The 24,864-nt window shown below is 51.6% G+C and overlaps 10 protein-coding genes across 10 annotated transcripts; 5 read left to right on the plus strand and 5 right to left on the minus strand.

Annotated features, from left to right (window-relative positions):
* Positions 1–591: 591 nt before the first annotated feature.
* ALT_2963 (MARVEL domain-containing protein) lies at positions 592–2,201 on the minus strand (the record flags this gene model as incomplete). Its single annotated transcript, XM_033564370.1, has 3 exons — positions 592–1,116; positions 1,174–1,641; positions 1,704–2,201. 3 exons carry the CDS (start codon positions 2,199–2,201, stop codon positions 592–594), a joined length of 1,491 nt encoding a protein of 496 aa, XP_033420261.1.
* A 3,855-nt stretch (positions 2,202–6,056) lies between these two features.
* On the plus strand, positions 6,057–8,066 carry ALT_2964 (C2H2 zinc finger protein; the record flags this gene model as incomplete). Its single annotated transcript, XM_033564372.2, has 1 exon — positions 6,057–8,066. The coding sequence occupies one exon, from the start codon at positions 6,057–6,059 to the stop codon at positions 8,064–8,066; it is 2,010 nt and encodes a 669-aa protein (XP_033420263.2).
* A 757-nt stretch (positions 8,067–8,823) lies between these two features.
* On the minus strand, positions 8,824–9,994 carry ALT_2965 (SRPBCC family protein; the record flags this gene model as incomplete). The annotated part of the gene is made up of 2 exons (XM_033564373.1): positions 8,824–9,290; positions 9,493–9,994. 2 exons carry the CDS (start codon positions 9,992–9,994, stop codon positions 8,824–8,826), a joined length of 969 nt encoding a protein of 322 aa, XP_033420264.1.
* Positions 9,995–10,593: 599 nt separating this feature from the next.
* On the minus strand, positions 10,594–11,815 carry ALT_2966 (Stk19 family serine/threonine-protein kinase; the record flags this gene model as incomplete). The annotated part of the gene is made up of 2 exons (XM_033564374.1): positions 10,594–11,186; positions 11,248–11,815. 2 exons carry the CDS (start codon positions 11,813–11,815, stop codon positions 10,594–10,596), a joined length of 1,161 nt encoding a protein of 386 aa, XP_033420265.1.
* A 794-nt stretch (positions 11,816–12,609) lies between these two features.
* Positions 12,610–15,577, plus strand: ALT_2967 (putative alpha,alpha-trehalose phosphate synthase subunit TPS3; the record flags this gene model as incomplete). Its single annotated transcript, XM_089599468.1, has 4 exons — positions 12,610–12,632; positions 12,690–13,935; positions 14,129–15,455; positions 15,528–15,577. 4 exons carry the CDS (start codon positions 12,610–12,612, stop codon positions 15,575–15,577), a joined length of 2,646 nt encoding a protein of 881 aa, XP_089456211.1.
* A 549-nt stretch (positions 15,578–16,126) lies between these two features.
* Positions 16,127–17,266, plus strand: ALT_2968 (thioesterase family protein; the record flags this gene model as incomplete). Its single annotated transcript, XM_033564376.2, has 2 exons — positions 16,127–16,235; positions 16,302–17,266. The coding sequence occupies 2 exons, from the start codon at positions 16,127–16,129 to the stop codon at positions 17,264–17,266; spliced, it is 1,074 nt and encodes a 357-aa protein (XP_033420267.2).
* Positions 17,267–17,399: 133 nt separating this feature from the next.
* ALT_2969 (PaaI family thioesterase) lies at positions 17,400–18,131 on the minus strand (the record flags this gene model as incomplete). The annotated part of the gene is made up of 1 exon (XM_089599469.1): positions 17,400–18,131. The coding sequence occupies one exon, from the start codon at positions 18,129–18,131 to the stop codon at positions 17,400–17,402; it is 732 nt and encodes a 243-aa protein (XP_089456212.1).
* Positions 18,132–19,723: 1,592 nt separating this feature from the next.
* Positions 19,724–20,450, plus strand: ALT_2970 (uncharacterized protein; the record flags this gene model as incomplete). Its single annotated transcript, XM_033563566.1, has 3 exons — positions 19,724–19,835; positions 19,900–19,976; positions 20,046–20,450. 3 exons carry the CDS (start codon positions 19,724–19,726, stop codon positions 20,448–20,450), a joined length of 594 nt encoding a protein of 197 aa, XP_033419457.1.
* An 826-nt stretch (positions 20,451–21,276) lies between these two features.
* Positions 21,277–22,768, plus strand: ALT_2971 (PCI domain protein; the record flags this gene model as incomplete). The annotated part of the gene is made up of 2 exons (XM_033563567.1): positions 21,277–21,523; positions 21,609–22,768. 2 exons carry the CDS (start codon positions 21,277–21,279, stop codon positions 22,766–22,768), a joined length of 1,407 nt encoding a protein of 468 aa, XP_033419458.1.
* A 537-nt stretch (positions 22,769–23,305) lies between these two features.
* ura6 (uridylate kinase ura6) lies at positions 23,306–24,013 on the minus strand (the record flags this gene model as incomplete). The annotated part of the gene is made up of 1 exon (XM_033563568.1): positions 23,306–24,013. The coding sequence occupies one exon, from the start codon at positions 24,011–24,013 to the stop codon at positions 23,306–23,308; it is 708 nt and encodes a 235-aa protein (XP_033419459.1).
* Positions 24,014–24,864: the final 851 nt, after the last annotated feature.

Genomic DNA, 24,864 nt, shown 5'->3' on the forward strand with positions numbered 1-24,864 from the left:
GTCCATCTTCATATCTATGGCCCTTAAGAGATCCGTGCCAAGTTTTGCAATGGCACTCATGAATTGCTCAGTAAGATGATCAATTGGGATTGATAGTCTCGTCCACCGCACGACATAGGACATAGCCTTGTCGAGGAGTACCTGGAGGGACCTCCGTTGGAGCACACGCATTTACATATATGTGACTTGAATAGATGGTCATTGCACTCAATCTCAATATGATTGAAACAATCAGTAGAAAAGGAGATGTTAAAGGAATGATAAGCAATGCATAGTGGTATATAGAATGTAAAAACGGACAGATGAGACGAGACTAAAGACAGGAGCATTAATCATAGCATACCATCCAAGAGAATAAGTCTTCCAATCTTGGATCGGTGCGCAGAGTCCCCTGACTGGGAAACAACGGAGAGTTGGAAATACAATTCCAGGTGAAGCAGTAGGCTTTGTCAATGACAAGTGCTAATAAATACAACCTCGAGCGACCCCTGCGGCGTAGCGAACCATTCTCAGGACCAAGATTTTCTTCTTCTTTTTGTCTGGGTTTTTTTTTTTTTTTTTTTTTTTTTTTGGCCCAGCCATTCTGCTTGATCAATGGCGAACATTTTGAGGGAAGTTGGGACTCATGGGGCTTGTGTATGCTTCCGGGATAGGGACGGCCTCGTAGGTCTGCTCGCCAGGGGCGGCAGTCATGTGCTCATTGATATTCTGGGCTGGAGCCGGCACCGGGAATTCTCCTTGGTCCATCTTTGGAGTCGCCTGCTGTACACGGATGGGAGGGGGCTGCAGCTGGAACGTGGGTTGGGGCTTCGTCGGCGACCGGGGAGTTGCGAACTGCGTCGAGCACATCTCCCCGTTCTCGGCGGCCGAGTAGGAATCCTGGGTCGGTTGGACGGACACGAAGGGTGACTTGGGCATGTTGGCGAAGCCGGGGGTATTGGGGGCAGATTGCAGCCGGAGCTGGGCCAGGTACAGATCCGACCTGGCCTTGTCACGGCGGTCCATTGACTTTGCGAGGCGTCGCTTGGTGTAGAACCGGTAGAAGACAACCGCATAGATGAGAATTACCAGGACTTCAATCACGACCTCGATGATGGCGCAAACCAAGCCCCAGTCCTGAGTTGTTCCAGTCAGCCTCGTTGAAGACTAGTTGGGGGAAGGAATTCCAATTACCTGCAGACGGCACAGCAGCGCGTAATCGATATCGTTATGGAACAATTGTTCTCGAAGGTTCTGCTTGCACGACCAGCCCCAAAGGTCTTGACCATTGCCGTTGGCCTTGGAGTTCTGATAGATAGCAGCTGCGACGATCCACATGATTAGACTGAATGTGAAGAAGCAGACTGAGAAGATTGTGTAGTACACTGCGGCCTTCTCAGCGCGCTTGTGGCCACCCTTCCAATACGCCCAGAAGACAAACAGGCACGAAAACAGGGAGATGCAAGCCAATGTCAGAAGGAGATACTGCGGCCATGGATTCGTCCCTTTGGCCCAGGGGGGTAAATTGTTACGAGGAGGAAGACTTTTCGACGCGTGGAATATCGTCAGAGTCGTTGCCAGGATAGTGAGCACGATCAAACTGCAACCGAAGTTGACAAAACGAAGGAATATCTTGGCGAAACGCACGCGTAGTTTGATTCGCTGCGAGCAGTGTGAGCATTAATGCTCAGGAAAAGGTTTGCTGATTCTTGGGGTCCGCTTACCAGGTCTCTCGCATTCTCCTTCTCAGTAGCCTTTTCTTGCTTCTCCACAAAGAATTCTTCCCGAAAAGTAGGACTCAGGGGATTCAAAGTCCGCCCAGGAGTGCCTGGGACCTTGAGGGCGCTCTTGAGAGGTGATGCTGGGGGAAGCTGATGGGATGCATGCTGAGCAGGATCGCTAGCTGCGACATAACCAAAGCCGACGTCAGACACATCGGGCTGACTTTGTGAATGACCCGGCGGGTCCGCGAACGGAGACGTAGAAGCACCTCTGGCTTCCGTAGGGGAGTGCACCGATGTTGCCTCCGCGAATCGAGCGGTGCGAGGGCTCCTGACTGACGAGGAAACAGAGGATTCAGAGGAGCTTCGCTCCGTCCGAGCTCCACCCGGTTGCGAAGAGGCTGTCATTGGGAAGTGATTGTGACCACGCACGATATCAACGGGAGAAACAGCTTCGTAGGTGTGAGGAGAATTGCTCTGGCTCTCACTGGAGACCGACATTGATGAGCCAGGTCAATACAGGAGTACGATGATTGACGAGTCCAGCAGGGGCCAAGAGAACCAGCTCTCAACCTTGGATAAGACAGGTGTTTGCCCCTGGCGTTTTTGGGAACTGTGTTTGCTAAAGTACGAATACACAGCTGAACGGTGGGCTGCGGTCAATGTGTAGGCTCCGACCTGCTGTTGACTAGTGGAGGAAGGCTTCCATTTGCTGCAAAAATAAAATCAGTATTACACTCATCGAGCAGCATCACAGATGAGGAGAAGCATATATCAGGTGGCCGAAAGCGACGCCAACACTCACTTGATAGTTAAGTCGATCAGACAGACGATAATTACAAGATCCGTCTATGCAGATAATTAGCCTCTGGAGCGTTCTTCAGCTTGAATAGCGAAGACGACTCACCGTAAGAGTAGTTGACTTTGAGTGCTCTGTTCACTTCAGAGGTACCGGCACAGCTTCAGCTTCTATACTCAACCGATGCAGCAGTAGCAGCGGCAGGAGAAGGAAGAAATCGATTGATTGAAATCAAATTGGCGTGATCGCCCCGAATATCAATTATGAGCTCTGGGCTGGCCGTCATCTTCGCTCGAAGTTGGGCGGGGGAACCCATCTTTAGCTTGATACGATCCGGGCCGTGTGAAGGCGCAGGTGTGAGCGCTTAGCAACATGCAGCACAGTCAAGGCCGACCGGAGTGATTGGAGGAAAGATGATGCCGAGTAAAGTCAGGGACGCGCCCAGATAGGTGTAGGTTAATGTGTCGAAGGAACAAAAGTGCAGGATGAGTGAGGTGACTGGATGCAGAGCACACTCACTAGCGCAACAGCCCTGGCTTATCACAGTGGAGAGGACCAAAGGATGTGTTAAACCGGCCTTTTATCTACCACTGACGATGCAGGCCGTGTCACAAGAAGAGCGAATGAGACGAGTCATCATCGCATCTGGTGTGGTCTCTCTTCGTCTCCCTTCGACACTTCCCCGGCGCCAAAATTGATCGTCTCTTGCCCAACCAACCATGAAGGCTGCAGAACCGCTGTCAAAGTCCATCCATCTACTGCCACCAAATGTCTCCTCGTCCAACTGTCTAGCCGCTCGTGCAGAGAATCCATCATATTAATTTCTGCATCACGACCATGGTATGATGCTGCTTTCGATCGAGTTTAGTGTTCTATATCATTAAGTACTAGATTCCAAATGTGCACTAAGCGCCCATGATTTAGTCAACATCGATCGCATCCATAGTCTGTCAGCTTATTGATTCAGCAATCAGAGAATGCATGTCATTCTCAAAAAAATATATATAATTAATGAGGATATGAGTACTCTGTACTTTGAAAGCTGACACCCAGGATTCTTGCTTATTGGCAGTTTGTCTTCAGGTGACATACTTAAACCACAACTAACCCAGCTGGCATCTCTATTGCTAGAGGCCTCTCAGAGCTGTAGTAGCTTGCTTACCTTTTAATACTTCTTTCATCGGGACTGAGTATGTACATTTCAGCTCATGGTCGCTCGTTGAAACTCGAAAGGAGGAACTCTCAATCAACTTGGGTGAGAGCTACGGAGATACAAAGTGATAATGCGAGGCATTTACCAGCAGAGGTACCTTACATACTAGCATGAAATGTACCAAAGTGGATGAAGATGGTCCATGCCGTCGTTTCCACGTGATGCCAGGTCATGAAGCTCGCTGCAGTGGCTGTTGAAGACAGAAGATGGCTGTTATGAATAACGTGGATTATTCGGACTGTGAGAGTTACATATTATATAATAATGTTGATGCTGAGAAATGAACATTGGGATAATGACATTTAAGTGCAAGATATATTCGGACGGTGGATCGAAGACTGGGGCGTTGTCTACAGTACGGAGTAGGTGATCGTCTAAGGTAATGGAGAGGAGCCACTGAGGAGTGACTCGTGAGCCTGGTATCGTAATATGATCTTGACAGACAGAGAGGGACGGCAGTAAGAAGTTATGAACTAGATAGACACTTTATGAAGATACTGTTGCCCCGGAGTCTCAGGACAGAGTGTACAGCCACCTCAAGGGATGCCCCACTGTCTGCTGAAGATCAAATCAGGTTGGACTCGTCTTTGCACTGATCACTTTAGTTCGCCAGCCACACTGCTCTAGGGATGGATTCAGCCTCATCTTTTGGAAATCGGGCTTATTCTGTCCCAGTGCCACTGACAGAGGTGTGGATGCATGCGCACACTGCAATGTAGATAAGGGAGGTAAAAGGTACAGACAGAGTAAAGAGGTACACTTACATGCAGAGTAAGATGGACATTGATGTCATCCTCATTTGATTCCCGTCGAGTTTCTACGGAACAACCGTAGCAGTGGATACCTACTCCGTCCTGTATCGATGAATACGCGGCTCTAGAACATGGCTGTGCTGCGTCTTCAAATTCCTACACAATATCTAGGCAGACGTCGCTCTTTTCATTCCACCTAAAAAATAACCTTTACGAATCATCGCAAAACAGAAGTTATTCCCTTAACTAGTAGTCTTCCATAATTCGAAACAGGGTAGAATATTCTGGCATAACCACTGAAAGGAAGACTTGTCACGTAGTGCTTGGCGACAGGAATTGGCCTTAGGCATAAACTACCTACCTGACAGTACCTTACATCATTACATCAAGATGTCAGCCGGAGATACCACAGATCCGGTACGTCGACACACTGAATCTCGACCCGGCAACTTCAGAGCCCCAGCACCCATACGGTAAGGTGGTAACCCAATACGTAGCTTTCCCCTCTCCAGCCACTTTTTGTCCCTTTGGATCCTCGTGTTCGCCTTCAGAGAGAGAAAGAGAGAGAGAGAGACTGAGAGACCGAGAGAGAATCTATCTCCGCTTTCTACTGTAACAGTAGCCAAAACATCAACCCAGCAACACTAACCTTTACCTGCCAATCCATCGATCCATCAATAATCCATCAATTGATCATCCATTCTTCGATTCATTCGGTCCATCAGTCATTCCATCTTTCTTCCTCCTCAACCATCTACTACCATACGGCAACAACAATAACAACTACTACTACCACTACTATTACAACAACTGCTACTACTACTACTCAAAAACGGAATATATTGAAATCCGCAACCCTCCGGAATTGTCGCTGTTCAAGCTATCCCTTCTGTCAACCTAAGGCCTCTTGATTAGATCCTTCTCTTCCCTTCCATTTGTACGCTACTTTTGTCCTGTGCACTGCATTGTCCCTTGATTTTCTTCCTCTCCCTTGCCTGCACTTGGCTGTTTCTGGTGGACAATTTATGCGATATTGCTGTTTTGTACATCTGAAAGGGGTCGATCCGCCTGCACGACATTCGTTTCCATCGTATTTCAAATCAGTCGTTGCTTCGAGCTTTATTTACAGCCCAAATAAGCATTCTCCATTCCGCCTGCACGCCCGCCACATCTCAAATCTCTTCTCACCCGATGGGTTAGCCCAATCCTGATAGAGATTTCAGCATCCTTCCGAGGCGCTCATCCGGCTTGCAAGGCTCAGTCACTATTTTTACACTGCCACCGGGTCCATACTTCTCATCGTGGGGTCCCATATCGTCTGACAAGGCGTTTGCGAAAGCTGAACTTCCCACTCCCGTCAGCTTGCGCCACACTCGGTTCCAGGTGAGCGCCCCACGCGACGGTGCTTCTCTCAATATAATGATATTACTCGTCGTTCTGTGCTACTTGACTCTTGTTCTTGAGATATCTTCTTCCTTTGGTCGAAGCCTTTTTCGTCTCGTTCAATGGACTCCCTTTGCTGCCTGCCGACTTGAAGATCCCTTCGTTCTTCCTGTAGCCGTCGAACTCAAAAGAGATATTCATTCACTGACATGACTTCCGTGCAAGTAGCTCTCCCGTTCATTCGTCCTCCGTTTCCGGCTGGCAACAAGCATCTGTTATCCATGGCTGCATTGACGCAATCGACTAACGAGACGGTTGCCATCTCGAACCCCTTGTCCGGAACGCCTAGCTCGCTCATCTCGAGCCCGCCCGAATCCGTCGCGTTTCTGAAGCCATCGAAGCAAGATTCGAGCTTGACGTCCATCGCCAGCGCCGGACTCAACGTCTCGAGGTCGAGGGAACCGTTACCCCAGATGTCCACCACTGCACCAACAGACGGTCCGATGGACCGACCACAGGAATCGGAAAAGGCGTCCGAGCAGAACAGTTCGCTGGTAGCAAGAGAGGCTCTGGGTGCTAGCGAAAAGCAAAATGTCGGCTCCATCCACGACTCCATGCCCATGTCGTCGGACCATATGCAAGTCGATTCGGCGCATACCTCGGGCAGCGTCCCCGATACTTTTGGTACTGCCGATAACGGCTCGACCCTAATGGCCGCTCCCACTGTGGCTAGTCCGGGCCCCATAGAGGATTCTACCTCTCAGGACGGTGATCGCCCGCGCCATCGAGACGACACAGATATGCAGGAGAGTAGTAATAAGGCTTTCTCTTACCCAATGCCTACGGGCCATCTCGGCGATGCCCGCCGGGGTCTCAGTCTACCCAATTCTGGATTCCAAAAAAGTGGCCAGCGATCACCGTCGGCCAAAAAGCATCGTTGTCCTTACTGTGCCACCGAGTTCACGAGACATCACAACCTCAAGAGCCATCTTCTCACCCACAGCCAGGAGAAGCCGTACGTTTGTCAGACTTGCCAGTCGCGCTTTCGGAGACTCCATGATCTCAAGAGACATACGAAGCTTCATACCGGAGAGCGTCCACATATCTGTCCGAAGTGTGGGCGTCGGTTCGCGCGCGGTGATGCTCTTGCTCGACATAATAAAGGTCAGGGCGGCTGCGCCGGTCGCAGAGCCAGTATGGGAAGTTATGCGCCAGAGGATGATTATGGCGAGGGCGCTGTTCCCCCTGGTGCCGAAGATACCATGGACGGTCTCGTCTATGCCGAACCGGAGCGAATGGATGAAGAGGATGAACGCCGACTCAACATGCCCAGCATCAAAAAGCACGATGCCCCCTCAGATCCTATTCCATGCTCTCACTCTGGCAGCAGCTACCAACCGCGTCAGCCAAATACATACCCTCCAATAGCTGCCGGCAGACCCTCCCCGGGAGGATTATTCCCTCCTCCCACAAGCCACGGTGGGTCTAGTGCGTCGACATCTCCCGTTTCTCAATCCGGGAATATGACTTTCCCACCACCGGGGCAGCCTTCGGGTGCATCGGTCTTTCAGTCGACGAACGTGACCGAGAGCCCAAGGCCCCTTTCACCAAACGCTCTTACCTCGCACCAAGGCGGACATGGTCCGGAGGGAAGTAATATCCAGTTGCACCGTTCACACTCTCCCGGTATGTCGCAGCCATTCCAGCAGCAACCCTTCAGCCGATCCGGACCGTCCCAGGGACCAGTTACGAATCATGCCGCTCCTGGCTTGGGACTTCCTCCCCCTCAACCTGGCGCCCCTCAGCTGCCTCCTCCACCCGGGATGGGCCCCTCGGATACGCGGTTCTCCCTTCACAATCCAGGATCCGTGCAGCCGCCGGCGCCGTCGGCCGCTACGAAACACGGATCTTCCCTCGGTCATTCTACCAATCACAGTGGATCCCTGTCTTCGAAAGCTGGCCTGGACGCCACAGCAGGCAATGGCACTCACCTTCCCGGACCACATGATCCCAGCTTTGTAGAACAAGGCAGAGATCGGGAGGACAAACTTTGGGCCTACATCCGATCAGTCCACGAAGAATTGGCGGGGTTGAAAAGCGAAGTGGCTGCTTTACGATCCCAACTTGCTTCATCAAACGCCAGCAACCTAGCGCCTTCGAATACAAGCGCCGCATCGGCTCAACCCGAGAGCAGTTCCGGTAGCGCTGCACAGCGATGACCGATATGCCCTCATCTGTTATTGGTCCTCGAACTTTCATATGATGTCCCTTGTTATGTCTAATAGTTCTCCCCGTTGTACCCAACGGCACGATCACTACCTCTCAACCGTCCCGTTGCTCGGAGTTCAGATTTCTTCGACGACAGATCATCCCATGTATACACGAAGTTTGCCGAGCAAGGCTGGTAATTCTGATTCACCGAACTCCCTTCTTTTCTTCCCTTTCATTCGTGCTTCTGATTACCACTATCTCACCTACGTCTCGTCTCGTGCCCGATTTCTTAGCCTCTATAATATTCATTCCGCCATCTACGTCACGGTGTCCGCCATGTCGAAAGTTGCATAACGCTGGGTACGATGGTTTGTCTCCACTTTGGCTGTACTTTGCGCTATCTTGTTTTATAACATACTCTTCTTCCGCGTTGTCTTTCCGGGTTCTATGGCGCAGGGGGTAAGGAGTTGAAAATTCGTCCTTCTGGATCCCTTGGTCTGGAAGCTCATGCTGGCAAAATCCGTCACAAATTCATTCGTTGGGCCCCATAGGTACTTCTTCCTGTCTGGAAGACGTTTCGATTGAGCTCTGTATTTGTATTCGTTTTCTTCTTGTACTTGGAGAAACTCAGCACCGGCTAGTCCTCTGTATCCAACTATGGCTGCAAGGAAGTCCAAAGGAGTAGCACAGCAGGAGTGACTATCAGACATCGATCTTAGATATGGTTAACGGCATTTCACTACTATTTATCATTCCATGCGCGGTTCAAGCTGAATCTGATATATTGCTTCTCTGCTGGCCTGTCCAACTCATGAAATACCCCACGTCAGCCACGATTGCCTTGGGGACTCCGCCCATCGTCCAGCTTCGCTGTATCCACCGCGGAATCGCCCCTCCTGCATCTGAAGTGGTTGCCATCGTCCACTCCAGCTGATTGGTATCACCAGTCCTGCCCCTCGCGCCTGGGTTTGAGGTCACCGCCGGTGTCGACACTGGCACAACCTGTTCCACGCTCGCATAGGATGCAAAAACCGCGTTTCTGGGCGCCGCGGATGCAACCTTCTCCCGTATCTCGGGGGGAATCGCATCTGTAGGTTTCGCCGCGAGAGGGATCTGGACCGTCATGAATCCCTGACGGTCGAAGTTTGGTAAGTCGGCAGAGATGACTAGGCTGATGAAGGTGCGGGGGTCTATCAAGGCTGTTGGGTGGAAAGTATGGGTGATGATGTTCACTGGCTGCTTGTTAGTGGCTGCCATCTAGATGCGTGGTGCGTAGACCTGGGCGTTTTGGGTGTATGTAGAATAGATTAACGAAGCAAAAGATACGACCTGCCGGAGACAGGATGCAAATACAAGGAGCGCATTCTTGATGTACGAGTCGCACACGATTACACACAAAGCAAATCAGCTCACAAGATCAAGATCTCAACTCACCATGCATGCCGACCTGCCTCCAACCCCCCTCGATCTCCCCCTGGGTCGGCCACTCCAAAAACCTCTCCACAGAAGTCACACTGGGCGTATACGCCATCTCATTCTCGGAATGATTCTCCCTCAATCTCCTGTAGAACTCGTCCCACGAGGCCGAGCCGGCCACTGCCGCATCTTGGTGGACACTCTTCCGGCATGCCCAGAATTCCTCCTCTCCTCGGACACTCCCCTTGCTGTTGCGGATGGTGCGCTTGAGGAGCCGGACCTTGGCTGTGGCGGGTGGGGAGGAGCGCGGTTTCGGGTCTGCCTTGAAGGTATTCGGGATGGTGTCTGTGAGGAGAGTGTGGGCTTCTGATAGGGCTGTTTCGAGGAAAACGCGGAGTGACGGACGAGATGACGATGGGGATGCACTGAGGGAGGGGTGAGCGGGAAGGGAAGAAAAGGGGTGTGGGGAGAGGCGGATGAGAGGTGTTGACACTGTGGACTTGAGATTTGAAGATTCCATTTTAGATTACCTTAATATTATGAAGATGGAATGGCAAGCTAGCTAGGTGAGCTAGATGATAAGCTCCGCGAGCTCCTGAACAGTAACTAGGCTGTTGCTGATCATCCTTGAAGGGCCAGATGTGGGCTTTGAGCCTGCGGGTAAATTTAAACTATCAGTCGAGAAGCCGTGGGGTGAGCAAACATTTCTTGTATTATATAGTAACATCTATCTCAAACCTAACCAGGGGTATATGAAGGGGCTCGAGACGCATTTCAGTCCTCGAGCCTCGACAGGACATGAAGCACTCCAAAGACCGTACCTATGGCTCTTCATGAGCTTTGATATGTCTTCACCATGTCAGAAGAACGGCCAGGGTATTACGTCCGCCCAAATCAACCGGCACGGCACGGCACGGCGTCCGTCAGCGAAACATTCTTCGTCGGATCGAACCCCCTGGGCCTCGAGCTGCGCAATCGCGCTATGGTTCGTCTTCCGTAGTGGTGTCGATATTTGACGATGTATATATATATGTATGCTTCAATGAGGTGAAAGCGGGTGGAATTTCACCATCGCACCCAGTTTCATCCACATTGCACGACTTTCTCTACAAAGCAAATTCATAGAGCGCGTACTGCAGGCCCAACACTTCCAGTATCGAAGATCTCAATTAACCCGGCCCCCAGAGCTTCCTCCAGAGCCCAGCGAAAATTCATGCCATAGAGTTCTTTCCACTTTCTCGTCTTTCCTGGAAGTATGCCAGCGAATTCACCTCGCACGCGCTTCGCAACGCTGAAGCTCTTATCCGTTTCAACCGCGCCATCCCAGCGATCGCGCAGAAGATAGACGGGGGCCTCGCCAGAACTGGATTTGTTGAGAAGAGCAAGGAGATGTTTCCGACCAGCTCCGAGAAGTCGAAGATATGGCCCAGTGTTGGGAAGTGAGAGGAAGAGGGTCGCTGTCTCAAATCGAGACTGATGCTGGTTATCCGGAGTGTCGCAGGACTGACCGTCGCTACCACTCCGACTAGCAGAAGCAGGAGTAGAGGATGGAAGACCGGGAAGCGATGCGACACCCGTGGAACCTTTGACGAGAGAGGACGATGACACCAAAAATCCGGCGCGAAGCAGTTTCATACGCTCCGATTGGGCAAGAAGCGATGTAGATATAGCCGATGTGTTTCCGATCTGGCCGAGAACCTGAAGAAATTTATCTGCGAGCTGATCAGCAAGAGTAAGGCAGACAGGTGATACGGCAGGACGCCATTCAATTACCCTTAACTGAAGCCTCCAAGACACTGCTTTCCCGCACCATCCTTTCCCAATCCTCTGTTAGAACTAGGCAATCGCCAAGCCCCGCCGCGTCATTCCCTCTTCCTGGGACGATCAAGCGACGAACACGACCGGCATTGACCAGTTCCACAATCTCTTTCTCCACTTTCGTAGGCGCATCCATCAGAGTGTGAACATGAGCCACTGAGACTAGAGGGGGTAGCGACCGGCGTAGATTAAGTACTTCAGCGATGCGAGTACTATTCATGCCGGCGCGAGCAGGGATATCCTCGAACATCTTGTCGCGAATGTAGTGGATGGCCTGAATCACATCCTCGACGGCGGCGATCTGTGACACATAATGAGAACCCCCAAGGTCAGGAAGTGGTCCCTGATCGAAATCACCCGGGTACAGCTCATCTAGCTGATCGGACTTGGAAGGACGGGAGGATTGAACGGCGGCTTTCTGGCGAGCATGTCCGGCAAAAGGGGAGGCGCGAGGTTTAAACGTGGCGGGTCTCTTTTTCTTTTGAATACCAGATACCGGAGCAGATGTGATCCGTAATGGCATGGCCCAGCAAGAACAATAGGAGGGAAAGACTGCGGTTTCAGAAACCTTTCAGGAAGAGATGTCGTTCAAGATTTTGGATGCCCTCAAAGTGATACGAAACTTCTGCCTGAGGTTTCTAATCCATGTGACGATAAGGAGCAATTTATCAACACGTGACAAGTACCCCTCACTATCCGAACCGCCTGTGAATCTACAGTTCTAGGCCAATCAGAGCGCAGTCTATGGTTTGCATGATGACAGACGAACCAACCCAACAAGGATCGATCATCTCAGCCAATAACGAAATGATTGATCAGTCGGGACGACAAAAGATCTTAGTTTAATCAGAGAGATACTTTGTAGATCACTGTCAATAGTCCAAAATTATTCTAGACAGGGCCGAAGCCACCCTGGAAAGGTCAAAAAAGGCATACCTCCTTCTTCTCACCCTGGATTCTCTTGTTTTTGCCATTGCTTATCAGGTTTTTAGTGGGCCGTCCGTGCTGGATTCTTCCGCCTTAGGCCTCACCTTTTTCTCACATGACGTAGCCATGAGAGAAGGCCCTTTTTGTCCAAGTTGTGACAAGTACAACGATCCGTGGTAGAATAGAACCAGCTGTATCAGCCCAGCATTTCAGGGTGCCTTTTTTCTTGTCGCTGTGTCACTTCTTCTATATCTTCTATGACCCTTTCTTCTTCAACTGCAGTTCGAGCACTATTCCTTTCCATTTCCTGCAGCCCCTCCTTCGCCATTATTCCCTTGACATCCCCTCCTCCTCCGCCATTTGGTTTAGAGTCCGTATCAATCAGCAAAGATGACGATCTTCATCGCTTCATTGTATGTCGACTATTCTCTTCTACCGCCATTGTTGCGCTGACGTATTCGATCTGCCAGATTCCTACCGTACACTGTGAATTTTCATGACAACGACTCTGAAGATCCAGCCGGTGCTCTAACGAGCCCTCCCGTATCGAACCCTCCATCCCAGGCTGTGACCCCAGCACCAAATGCTGCTATCAGCTTGTTTGAGCGACAGAATAGTGCTAGAAAGGCAGGCCTGACGCCTGGGGCTACAACTGATCATGAGCGGATTTTCACATCGGACATTACAAAGGCTGAGCAGGAACCCCCAAGCTATCCATTTCCTACTGTGCCGGATGATGCAAATCTTCTCACCGAAAGTGAAGCCCATTCTCCCGCCTGGGGTGCCACCACAGCTCTGAACCAACCCAGGGCTCGGCCGCCTATTTCACCCTCCCCTTCGATCCTTAAACACCAGGAGCCCACTGTCTCTGTTTTGGAGCCGATTCGCGAAAAGACGCCATTGAAGATCGAACCCTTCCGTTCGCATCCCCCGGACAAAGCCGAGGATCGCAGCCGCAAAACTTCGTTCTCGAAGGCCGAGTGGACCGTCGAAACAGCAGAGCAAGGTAACGGCGGGTTGCGTAATGCGGTGCGATCTGCAACGGATGCAGGCCAATTGGAAGACAAAGTGTGGGTTGGCACGCTGGGTATGCCCACGGATGCATTGTCGCCGCACACCAAAGCTGCCATCGCCGAGAAGTTAGAAGATGAGTACGGATCGTTGACGGTCTATGTCAGCGACGGCGACTTTGACGGTCACTACACTCATTTCTGCAAGACAATCCTCTGGCCTGTGTTTCATTACCAGATCCCCGACAACCCGAAAAGCAAAGCATACGAAGACCATTCCTGGATTTATTATGTCAAGACCAACCAGGCGTTTGCGGAGCGCATTGCGAAGAATTGGAAACGCGGCGATTCCATCTGGGTCCAAGACTACCACCTGCTCCTTGTCCCCGCGATGCTTCGGAAATTGCTCCCGGATGCACAAATCGGTTTCTTCCTGCATATAGCTTTTCCTTCCTCCGAAGTCTTCAGATGCTTGGCGCCTCGAAAAGAACTTCTTGAGGGCATGTTGGGTGCTAACCTTATTGGGTTCCAGACTGATGAGTATTGCCGACATTTCCTTCAGACCTGTAGTCGCATCCTTTGCGTCGAGGCAACCAACGAGGGACTCGAGCTGGAAGATCGCTTTGTTAACGTGGGTACATTTCCCATCGGTATCGATCCAACCTCCTGGGACAAGCGACGACAGGCGGCCGATGTGGAACAATGGGTGAAGACGATCTCGGAGAGATATGAAGGAAAATGTCTTATCGTTTCCCGCGACAAAATTGACTCAGTTCGCGGAATCAGGCAAAAGCTTCTGAGCTACGAGCTCTTCCTAAACACGTACCCTGAATGGAGAGACAAGGCAAGTACATTCTTGGCTGCTATATGCGCCCGATTGCGCTGACCCTTCTGGACAGGTTGTTCTGATTCAGGTCGCGACAAGCACCACCGAACAGCCAGAGCTCGAAGCCATGATTTCAGACATCGCCATGCGAATCAACTCGATGCACTCAACGCTTGCTCATCAGCCCCTGGTATTCCTCAAACAAGATCTTGCTTTCCCGCAATACTTGGCTTTGATCTCAGTGGCGGATGCCTTGATGATCACCAGTTTGCGTGAAGGAATGAATCTGACCAGTCATGAATTTGTGTATTGCCAGGATGGGAAATACGGAAACAAGAAGTATGGATCTCTCATTCTGAGCGAGTTTACTGGAAGTGCGTCAGTTTTCGGCAACCACGCGCTGCTTGTCAACCCCTGGGACTACCGACAATGTGCGGAGGCCATCCATACTGCACTGACCAGGAGCGAGGCGGAGCGTCAACGAGTGTGGGAGCAGCTTCGCCGGGCCGTCCTTCAGAACTCCACAGGAAACTGGGTGAAATCCTTCAATGAGAAATTACAACGTGTCTGGAATGAACAATCTTCGCGTGAGATCATGGCTGTTCCGCGCTTGCCCGTCAACAAAGTGGAGGAGATGTACCGAAAATCCGCACGCCGATTAATCATTGTGGACTACGAGGGCACTCTTGCGTCATGGGGTTCTCCCAAGAGCATCATTGTCACGACTCCACAGCGAGCTATTACCACATTGACGGATTTGACGGAGGACAGTAAGAATGTGGTTTATGTCATGAGCTCACGAATGCCCGAAGAGATGGAACGTCTGTTCCGACGAGTTCCCGGCCTTGGGCTGATCGCAGAGAATGGCTGCTTCGTGCGAGAGCCGAACACCGAAGAATGGCTCAAGTTGACCAACAAGGAGCGGACAGATGCCTGGAAGGAAGGCGTCAGTCAGATTCTCAGCTACTACCAGGAACGAGCGGAGGGCAGCTGGATTGAGAAACGCCACTGCTCCCTCGTGTTCCACTATGGCTCGGCGGAAGACAACGAAGCTGCCTCTCGGCTGGCGTCTGAGTGTGCAGGTCATATCAACGATGCATGCGCCAGTCAGGGGGTACATGCCGTTCTCATTGACCGTGCACTCGTGGTAGGACCAGCAAATACGAACAAGGCCTCGGCGGCGGAATTGGTATGGCGGGACTGCCTCAATGCGAGCCAAAAGGACGAGCAGATTGCTCGGCCGGACTTTTTGTTGGCCATCGGAGACGGTCGAGACGACGAGCCAGTGTTCCGATGGGCTAATAAGCTGGAAAGTGCAAAGGCAGTTGGCTATGCGATGACAGTCACTCTGGGGTCTCGCAGCACAGAAGCCAAAGCCACGTTGACGCAGGGAGTGACTGGTAAGTAGTTTGTCGTGCCATACTAGGCTTCTAAGCAATGTAGAACGTCTCGCTGACTCCAACTGTTCATAGGTGTCCTCTCTTGCCTTGAGAGACTGGCAAATGCGTCACCAGCGCACTAAGTACACGGATTCTTCTTTAGATTCAATCAATCTACGAGGGTATGATGCAAATGGCTCAATAGTTAAATGTATTGGGATAAATTAATTACACCGCAGCGTTGAAGATAAATGAAGGTCAACGGGCGTAATGAATGGAATGTCTGGATAGGGAATGCGAGGAATATTTCGTTCCATACAGATGAAAATGCCAGAACACGGATGCGACTTACACGAACATCATCATCATTAACGTTTTCAGTCTGTAGTCTTTTTGGGCAACCGGTCAACTGGACACGAACTGTAGCGGGTTAGTCATCGTTTCGGCTGTTATAGCTCCAAAGATACGGAAGAACCGAGGTCTGCCCAGGTCTGGTCCGAAGCGCATGGCCGACGTATTAATGTTGACAATCGACTGCGACATTTGCTACGGTTTCCGGCATGTCTCCAACCTCTCTTTCATTTCACAGGACTTTCAATTTCTCTGAACAGCTTACTTGGCCTGATCTGACCTGACCCGTCAATCTACAAAAGTATTAACTCCTTTTCCGGCCGTAACGACAACCCATCGCGATGGCTGCCCCCACAGCAAATCAGGCCTTTGAGGAGGCGATCAAAGTAACTCCTGTAAATAGTCACCGGTACTCGGCCATCTTGCGGGATGAATGGTGCATTGGCACTGGTACGTTCCCTGCAATTTGCAGAATAGCGATTCGAGATCGTTGCGAGCTGATTGAACACCGTATAGTTCCCAACGGCGGATATACAACAGCTGTCCTCTACCGATTGGCAATCACCCATTTCGCGCACACACATCCCACGCGGTATGATACTCCTGCCACCCCGATCTCTATGCAGCTTGCGTTTCTACGTCGCACGGCCGTCGGGCCGGCTGTGTTGGAGGTGCAGGATACGAAGCTCGGGGCTCGAACCAGTACAATACATGTCGCGCTGTTGCAGCCTAGCGATAAGGGGACGAAGAAGAAGGAGGCACAGACTGGGTCATCGGCCTCATCTGACGACGAGGAAAATCTGGAAGTCAAGGTCGCGGGTTACATCACGGTGAGCCCCGCCACGGCTGAAGTGGGCGTGTCGGCGCCCTCGAACTGGACCTTGCTACCAGAGGCAATTCGCGGGTCGGGGCCCCAGGGTCGCGTGAACCTTGCAGCATTGCGGGAGACCGGTCGCGATGGGCAATGGGTTCGGCTGGTTGCGCCGTTTCCCAAGTTCCGCCGGGCGTCGCAGCAGGTGGAACTGTACGGACCTGATCCTGCGCTGGGCAAACCGCCGGTTGTCGACCAGTGGGCGCGGTTCCGGCCAGGTGGAAACACGGAGGCGCGGTGGACGAATGAGGCCGTGGCGTTTCTGGTGGACATGTTCCCGATGGCGCTGGATGGGTTTGACAGCATGGGCAAGGCGACGAAGGAGGGTGACGATGCAGATAGTGCCCCAGAGGCGGGATCGGCGAAGGGGAAGCTGGCCAAGTACTGGTACCCGACCGTGACGCTGAACATCGACTTCAAGAAGCGGTTACCGGCGAGCGGGGTGGAGTGGCTGTATAGCCGAGTGCAGACCAAGTCGGTGCGGAACGGCCGGACAGATCTGGACGTGGTGGTTCTGGATGAGCAGGGGGATGTGGTCGCGCTGAGCACCCAAGTGGGATTGGTGGTGGATGCCAGCCGGAATATCGGGCAGCGGAAGTCGAAAATGTAGGCTTTTTCCCCTACATCGGGCGCCCATCTGCCGTTAGACCACTGAATCTACGCGTAAATGTCTTCGTATGTACATATATATCTCTATACGGAGTATATACATTAGAAAATAGAATATGGAGTGGAGATGATGGTCACAACGAAGGAGCAGTTTGTATCCAAAACGCCATGGCATCCGTCACCACTGTCTTCTTTTTCGCCCATTCCAGATGACCCCCGATGCCGCGGCCGTTATTCTCGCCAGTTTCTTCCTGCACCGCCTGCGCACGCACCCAGTACTTCCTTCCGACCCGAGCCACGACTTTCGCGCGGACGACAACCAAGCCCGGCACACGCAGGGGTTTTTTATAGCGGATGTCCAGCTGCGCAGTGTAGATGGCGCCCCGCGGATGGTCCCCGGAGGCTGGAGCATGCATGGCGACTGCCAAGGACATGGCCTCGTCAAGCAGCGTGGCCACGACGCCGCCATGAGCGGTGGACGGATGGCCACTCACGCCGGGCGTCGCCAGATCCACCATCATGATGATATCCGGAGGAGTCGGGGAAGGCGCTGACGACGGGGTTGCGGTGGGACTGGGCCAGACGGGGACCTCCTGCGGGGGAGGGAGAAGGTTGCGCCGACGGAGAGTCAGACAGTGCGGGATGGTGGAGGATGTGGCCAGGGTGCCGGCGAAGAAGCCATCTTCGCCTGTATGTGGCTTGGGGAGTCGGGACCAGGTGCGGATGGGATAGTAGTCTGGGGAGTTGAGGAGGGAGTTGGACCAGCCGATGGCGCGAAAGGGATCAAGCAGGGCGGGATCGGAGGTGGGTTCGCTCATGTAGGAACTGGGCGGAGGAGCGGAGGGAGGGTGGTCTTTTTCAGCCATTTTGACACAGATGTTGTATCAAGGAACGAGATAATTGAGGATAAGATGGACGAGAAGGTAGGAAATGTATCCAGAAACGTGCCTGTTCGAGGTGTCCAACAGTAGCGACGAACCTCGGCTACAGTTCGGATGAAGAACCATCATGCCGATTGATCATCGTCAGGTTCATAGTTGATCTGGACGGATCCGTAGTTAGTCAATCATCAGTCAAGATATGGGACCTGAGCAGAATACTCATAATCGACTCCGATATCGACTTTCGTAAGTATGGCAGTAGACTGAATGTGCTAGTAGTCCTACGTTCCTCTTGTATCTAGTCCGCAGCGAGTATGTGCTCTGATTGTGGAGATGTTATCTCCGAGATTGATCAAGTCTAGTGACGAGTACAAGGATAACAACGAGGAGATTTATTCCTTAGGCTGTAGTATTTATTATACGAATAGGACAATCAATTATTTTGACACTATGTATCTGCTACAGGCTAATTACTGTATAGTGTCTACCTGCGTTGTCACTCCCTCAGGTACATTCAGGCACCCAACCAATGTCAGAGCACATGAGCAACAACAACATTCCTCTGTTTTCGGATGGTATGATATGACTCTGATCGGACTTGATTGTTTTCCGCTAACAGTTATCTCTTATTCCTGTGCCACCAGACCTGAATAATGAAAACAATAACAACTACAACAACAATAATAATAATAACAGCCGGTCGTTTCCTTGATTTCGAACTGTACTTACGGAAGTGCACTACTCTGTACCTTAGTATCTCCGCAGACTCCGTAGAGTCAGTGAATGATTGGCTGTCAACAAATGAAATGGGTTCAGTCAGTCATTTAGGTAGTAGACTAGGTTACATAGTGGATACCATGTCCTTGCTAAGATAGTTGCTGGTTGCTCATTGCTAGCTCCAAATGTGGTGCCTGACTTGAAGTTCTTCGCAATGTTATTATCCGTCAGTGTCATCACTCGTACGGAGGAGACAATCAATTCTTCACGGAAACGAAGGATTGATTGATAATGGATCCTGCTATTCGAGTCCGGCAGTCATGGAACCAGATAAGAAGAAGAATAGTAATAATAATAATAATAATAATAATAATAATAATAATAATAATAATAATAACAGACAAGACCATGGACTAGCTAGGACTGTACCAAGGTATCTCCGTTAGTCTGCAACTAATCTGCTCCTTCCCAAGTCCAACTGTCCTAAGTCCTAAACTAAGATCCTTGGTCGAATTCGAATGATTTCCGTTTTCGACGAGAATTGACGCTAAACTGGCATTCCTGATCCTCGATAGGTCCTTTCCTTCTAATACAAAATAATCTAAGACTTGTTTGTTGGGAGAGAATTGAATTTTCCCTCTTGTTTATTTCCCTCTTCCTCCTCCTCCTCCTCCTCCTCCACTTCCTGCTCTTCTTTTACCTTTCTCCCTTCTCTGCCCTCTCTCTTACACTCTGCGTCGTCGTCGTTGTTGGCATTAACAATAACAATCTCATCCAGTCAGGATTATTTGCATCCTCAATAACCTTATCAATTGACTGTCGATCTTCTCACATAATCAAAGATCTTCACCTTCTCCACCATGCGCTCCATCGCCATTGTCTTGTCCGCCTTGGTGGCTGCCGCTGCTGCTGCCAACAATTACACTTTCCCCGCGGGCTTCAACATCGCCCAGGTTAGCAATACTGACAAAGGTTCGTTACTGAGGTCGCTCGTCACCCCAAATGGTCAATTGACTAACATGGAGACGATTCATAGCTGCTTGGTGTTTGGCTGAGCGGAACACCTGCCCGAGAATCTGCGATGGAATCGCCGATAGCAATTCATGTGATTCCGTATGTTTTGATGAACTTCAAAAACCCGCCGTTCTCAATCCCCACCAAACTAATGCGATAAATGAACAGGACACTCTCAAATTCTCTTGCGTTTGCAGCAACGGTACCGAGGCCGATGTGTCCCCGTACATGCAGACCATCCCCTTCTTTGTCTGCCAGGAAACCTACAAGCAGTGCATCGCTGCCTCCTCGACTCAGGATCAGGATGAAAAGTGTACGGCCGCCCAGAAAGAGTGCGGTACACTGAACGCGACGGCCTCTTCCACCTCCTCATCGACCACTACCTCTTCCGCTATTTCCACCGCCACGGAGAGCGCGACCGGAAACCAGGCCGAGTCGACTGCCACGGCCACCACTACTACTAGCAGCAGTGCTACCGCTCAGACCAGCAATGCTGCCATTCGCCTGGTCGGAGAGCACGCCACTGGTGTGATGGCGACCGTGCTCTTCTTTGCGGCTCGTCTCCTGCTGTAAATGGGGCGGTGCGCCTTGTTTGCGACCATGACCATACCTATCACATCCGTTGAGTATGCGACCATGGAGCGCACAAGACAACCACGGAGATTGAATACTCGACCGTTGACTTCTCTGTCTAATGCCCGTTCGTCGCCTGTTTTTTTGCACTTTTTTTCTCCGAACACTTGACTCATTGCACTGCAATCGCAATATTCCCCCGCGTTCATGTCTCGTAGTTGAGCCATTTGTGATATTATGATCCTGTATGCACTATACGCTTTTCATGACTGTCCTTAATTGGAGCCTGCAAATACCTGTCGGCGCTTAAGAATTGACTAATTCATGGGTACGACCCGATTATTACTTGACGTGCTGGTCGCTCTGACTTTTTAACCATTGTGATGACTGCTCTTGGACGATAACCCGGCCTGTAGAATGATAAGTACTCTGGGACTGTCCTGTTGACGGCGGAATGTGGTTAATCGGTGATGACCCTGAGAGTGTGCAAAATTTCCCTTCTCAAAATATGTACCGAATAGTCATGAAATCAATATGCAACTCGATAATAATAATCTTGAAATTATCAAAGTAATACGCTGCTGTTGGGTTGAATCAGTTGTGTCCACCTGGAGAGACGTCTCTTTGTCAGGTGTTTTCTCCAACCAAAAAAGGCCAATTCGCCAAGAGTTTTGCCCACACTGAAATTTCGCCCTTCCCGGCATCATCGAACTTATCGAATATCGATAGCCTCTTGGGACACTCCACCCCTCTCTTTTTCTTTTCTAGACCTCTTCTCTCTTCTCTCGCTCTCTCCCCTTCCCTCCCTCTCCTATCTACGCCCATTATGCCCGCTCCTACCAACACCCTCCTGATCGAGGGTACCTTCACCGAACTCGCCGATGAGTTCGCCCAGTACATTGACGCCCTCCGCAAGAACGAGGGCGCCAGCCTCCAATCCGAGATCGCTCCCCTCATTGAGCCTCTTCGCCAGCAAGAACAGTCGGAGGAGGAGCCCGATCGCAAACAGCGCGATGAAGTGCTGAAGAAGTTGGTGGGTGCCGCGGCCGTGTTGAACGCGGCTCCAGAGAAGGGTGAGTTTGTGTGGGCGGGTTGCTATATATGAACCCGGAGGCTCGGGACAAGAGAAGGAGCTGACCTTTGCAATCTTGCAACTAGAAATCATCTCCGCCTACAACCTCCTCGTGCACCTGGTGCATCAGGCCTCCAACCCGGATATGTTCCTCTCCCGCATTTGCACCTACCTCGCCAAACCTATCACCACCTCGCCTCAGTTTGGCCCCACGCTCGCAATCTCCATCCTGACCACCATCTTCAACACTCTTGCTCCCACCGACTCGAGCCGTTTCCACGTCCTCCTGGCCATCGTCGCCGTCATTCGCCAGTCCGGCTCTTCATACGCCTTCGAGGCTCTGAAGCCTCAGCTGGCCGCCCAGCTGCCCACCTGGTTGTCCGCCTGGGAGTTGGATGACGAGGATGCTCAGAAGCTGCACCTTGCCGTTGCCGATGCCGCTCAGGCTTCGGGCGATCTCGAATTGGCACAGACTCATGTGGTGCAGGCCCTGCAGACGATTCCCGCCAACGAGGCCTCCAGCAAGGAAGCGCGCGACCTCGCCGTCCGTGCCTTGACCTCAGCCCTGAAGAGCCCCGGTGTTTTCGATTTCACTTCGTTGACCGCCGCCGATGCCGTCCAGGCTCTTCGCTCCAGTGACAGCAACCTGTTCGAATTGCTGGAGATCTTCACCGCCGACACTCTGGACGCCTACGAGGATTTCATCGCGGCCACCCCTCTCGAAACCATCTCTGGCGGTGTTCTGGCCGATGGCGCCGAGGCTCTGCAGACCAAGCTGCGCCTGTTGACCCTGGCTTCGCTTGCAGCTTCGACTCCCTCTCGCTCCCTCCCCTATGCTACCATCGCCTCGGCGCTGCGCGTGCCCGTTGAAGATGTGGAGAAGTGGGTCATCGATACTATTCGGGCTGGTCTGGTTGAGGGCAAGCTGTCGCAGCTGCGTTCCGAGTTCCTGGTGCACCGGGCCACATACCGTGTTTTCGGGGAGAAGCAATGGGCGGAGGTGCAGGGCCGTCTGATGGTTTGGCGCCGCAGTCTGGAGAGTGTGCTGGGTGTTCTCCGCACCGAGCGGGAGCGCTATATCCGGGAGAGCATGCAGGCCGCGACTGAGGAAGCCGGTCAGGGCAAGTCGGGCGACAAAGGAGCCAAGGGCGGTGACCGGAGACGTAACCCCCAGCAACAACAGCAGTCGCAACCCTCACAACCACAGCAGGCTCGGGAGGTTGAGTTGGTTGGAGGTGCTGAATAGATAACGCGCTGAGGCGGACAAGAGTTGCAGCGAGGCAGGAGAAAGCAATAGACTTCGTCGCCACAAAGATGAAAAACAGAAGAAAAGTAATGATTGGGGTGTCCTTTGCTTTATTTACTTGTCTTGTTCATCTGAACCAGGAGACCCCCTTTTTATGTCCGAATTTCCCGTCCGTTTCTCTTATTTCCATTTCTACAATGTTCATATGGTAGCTACTTCTGTTGTTTAGAGACGGGGAGCCCTTGGATGCATGTCAGTAGTAAGGAATGGGCCAGATCAATCAATCACGAATCATGTCTTGTTCATCCTTTTCTGACGAGGTGTTGGGGACAGAGATTGTACATTCTTTAGCTCTAGTATGACAGATTAAGACACGAGACGCTTTGTATTTGACAAGGTAGACTAAATGGGATATGTCTATATAAAACACGAAAATGAATTTTCTTCCAAAATAAACAAACAGACATATATCAACAGGGAAGATGTATGAAGATCGGAAACAATTGGGGGTCAAAAGCCGAGGTCAACACAGTCCCATCAGATAGGCTGGACACCCTTCTTCTCGAGGCCCTCCCTAATTCTGGCATACACTTCATCGACCGTCCCCGTGGCGGAGACGGACAGGACCTTCTGCTGTTCCTCAAAAGCCCGCACAACAGGCATACTGGTCTCAACAAACACCCGGAACCGCTTGCGGATCGACTCGGCATTATCGTCGTCACGTCCCGACGTCTCGCCGCGCTTGAGCAGCCGCTTCTCCATCACCTCCTCAGGACAGTCCAGGAACAGAGTCATTTCGGACGGGCAGACAGTATCCTCGAAGAACACGGCCTGGTCGAGCTTGCGCGGGAACCCGTCGATCAGGAACCGGGCCTTCTTCTTCCCGCCGTCAGCCGTCGCGCCGGCGCCCGCCGCCAACGCCTCGGCCATGGCGTTCGACAGCAGCGCCACCGTGATCTCCATGGGCACGATCTTGCCCTCTTTGATGTACGTGCGGATGAGGTCGCCGTACTGGCTTCCCTCGCGGACCTGTTCCGCGCGCAGCAGATCGCCTGCGGACAGATGAATGAACCCGTAGTCGCGGACCAGGTTGGTGGATTGCGTGCCCTTGCCGCTGCCTGGGCCGCCTAGCAGGAAAACGACGGTGACATCCTGTGGGGAGAAGCGCGGGGTGGTGTTCGTGGACGCTTGAGGAGGGGCGGGTTGTGTGGGAGGGACGGCTGGGGGATTCTGTGTATTGGCCATGCTTTTATTTCCTTGTTATTGAGGTGGTGTGGTGTTTTATTGATTGGATTGCGGCTTGCGGACGCCTGTGCGCGATTTCACCAATAGGATGTAGGAACCGGTGCCAATGGCGAAGATAGTCACGAAGGGGAGGATTTTGAATTGAGAGCGGTTGTATTGAGACCCTGAAGAGGAGGAGGACGACGGAGAGGAAGATGGGGAAGGAGAGTCGGGTTTAGAAGAGGAGGAAGAATAGGGGCGGCGGTGATGCTGCAGGTGTTGTTGGTGGTGGTGGTGGTTGTGGTGGGGTCCGGGTGATGATCTCACGGGATGCAATATCGACAGCAATTGAGCTCGGGTAGAGATGCTGGAGGATCGCAGGGCTCCGGAAGGAAAAGACATTCCTTTGAGAAGAGAATTGAAGTTGAACTCGTTAAGTGACAAACTGAGCTGGGTGACGCCGACGAAGAAGAGCAGCGAGAGCCTTTTCTGCAATGGGGATGGAAAATGAGTCTAATAATAACAGCATGTGGATGGATGACAGAAAAATAAGGCATGCAATTGGCCAGAAGTAGCTTAGCGCGATATCTATACACTTCTCTCTTCCAGAGCAATCGTCCCTCCATCTGAATACGCTTGTTTGACATCGCAATCATATCCATTTGAACTTATAATAATGATAACACTACTTTGAGATAAACAGGTCAATGAGTTGAGAAACAGAGGAGCACATTGTCGTGGAGTTATGCAATATTCGTCAATTATGACAGACTATTCTGTGTATTCAGCACTGGCCGACTAGGGAAAGAACAATAAGTGAGTCAGAAGAAGTGAATAAGTGAGATCTCGGCAATTTGGGAGATATATGTTAT

Source organism: Aspergillus lentulus, assembly GCF_001445615.1.
Source record: "Aspergillus lentulus DNA, contig: Alt05, strain: IFM 54703, whole genome shotgun sequence".
NCBI lineage: Eukaryota > Fungi > Ascomycota > Eurotiomycetes > Eurotiales > Aspergillaceae > Aspergillus > Aspergillus lentulus.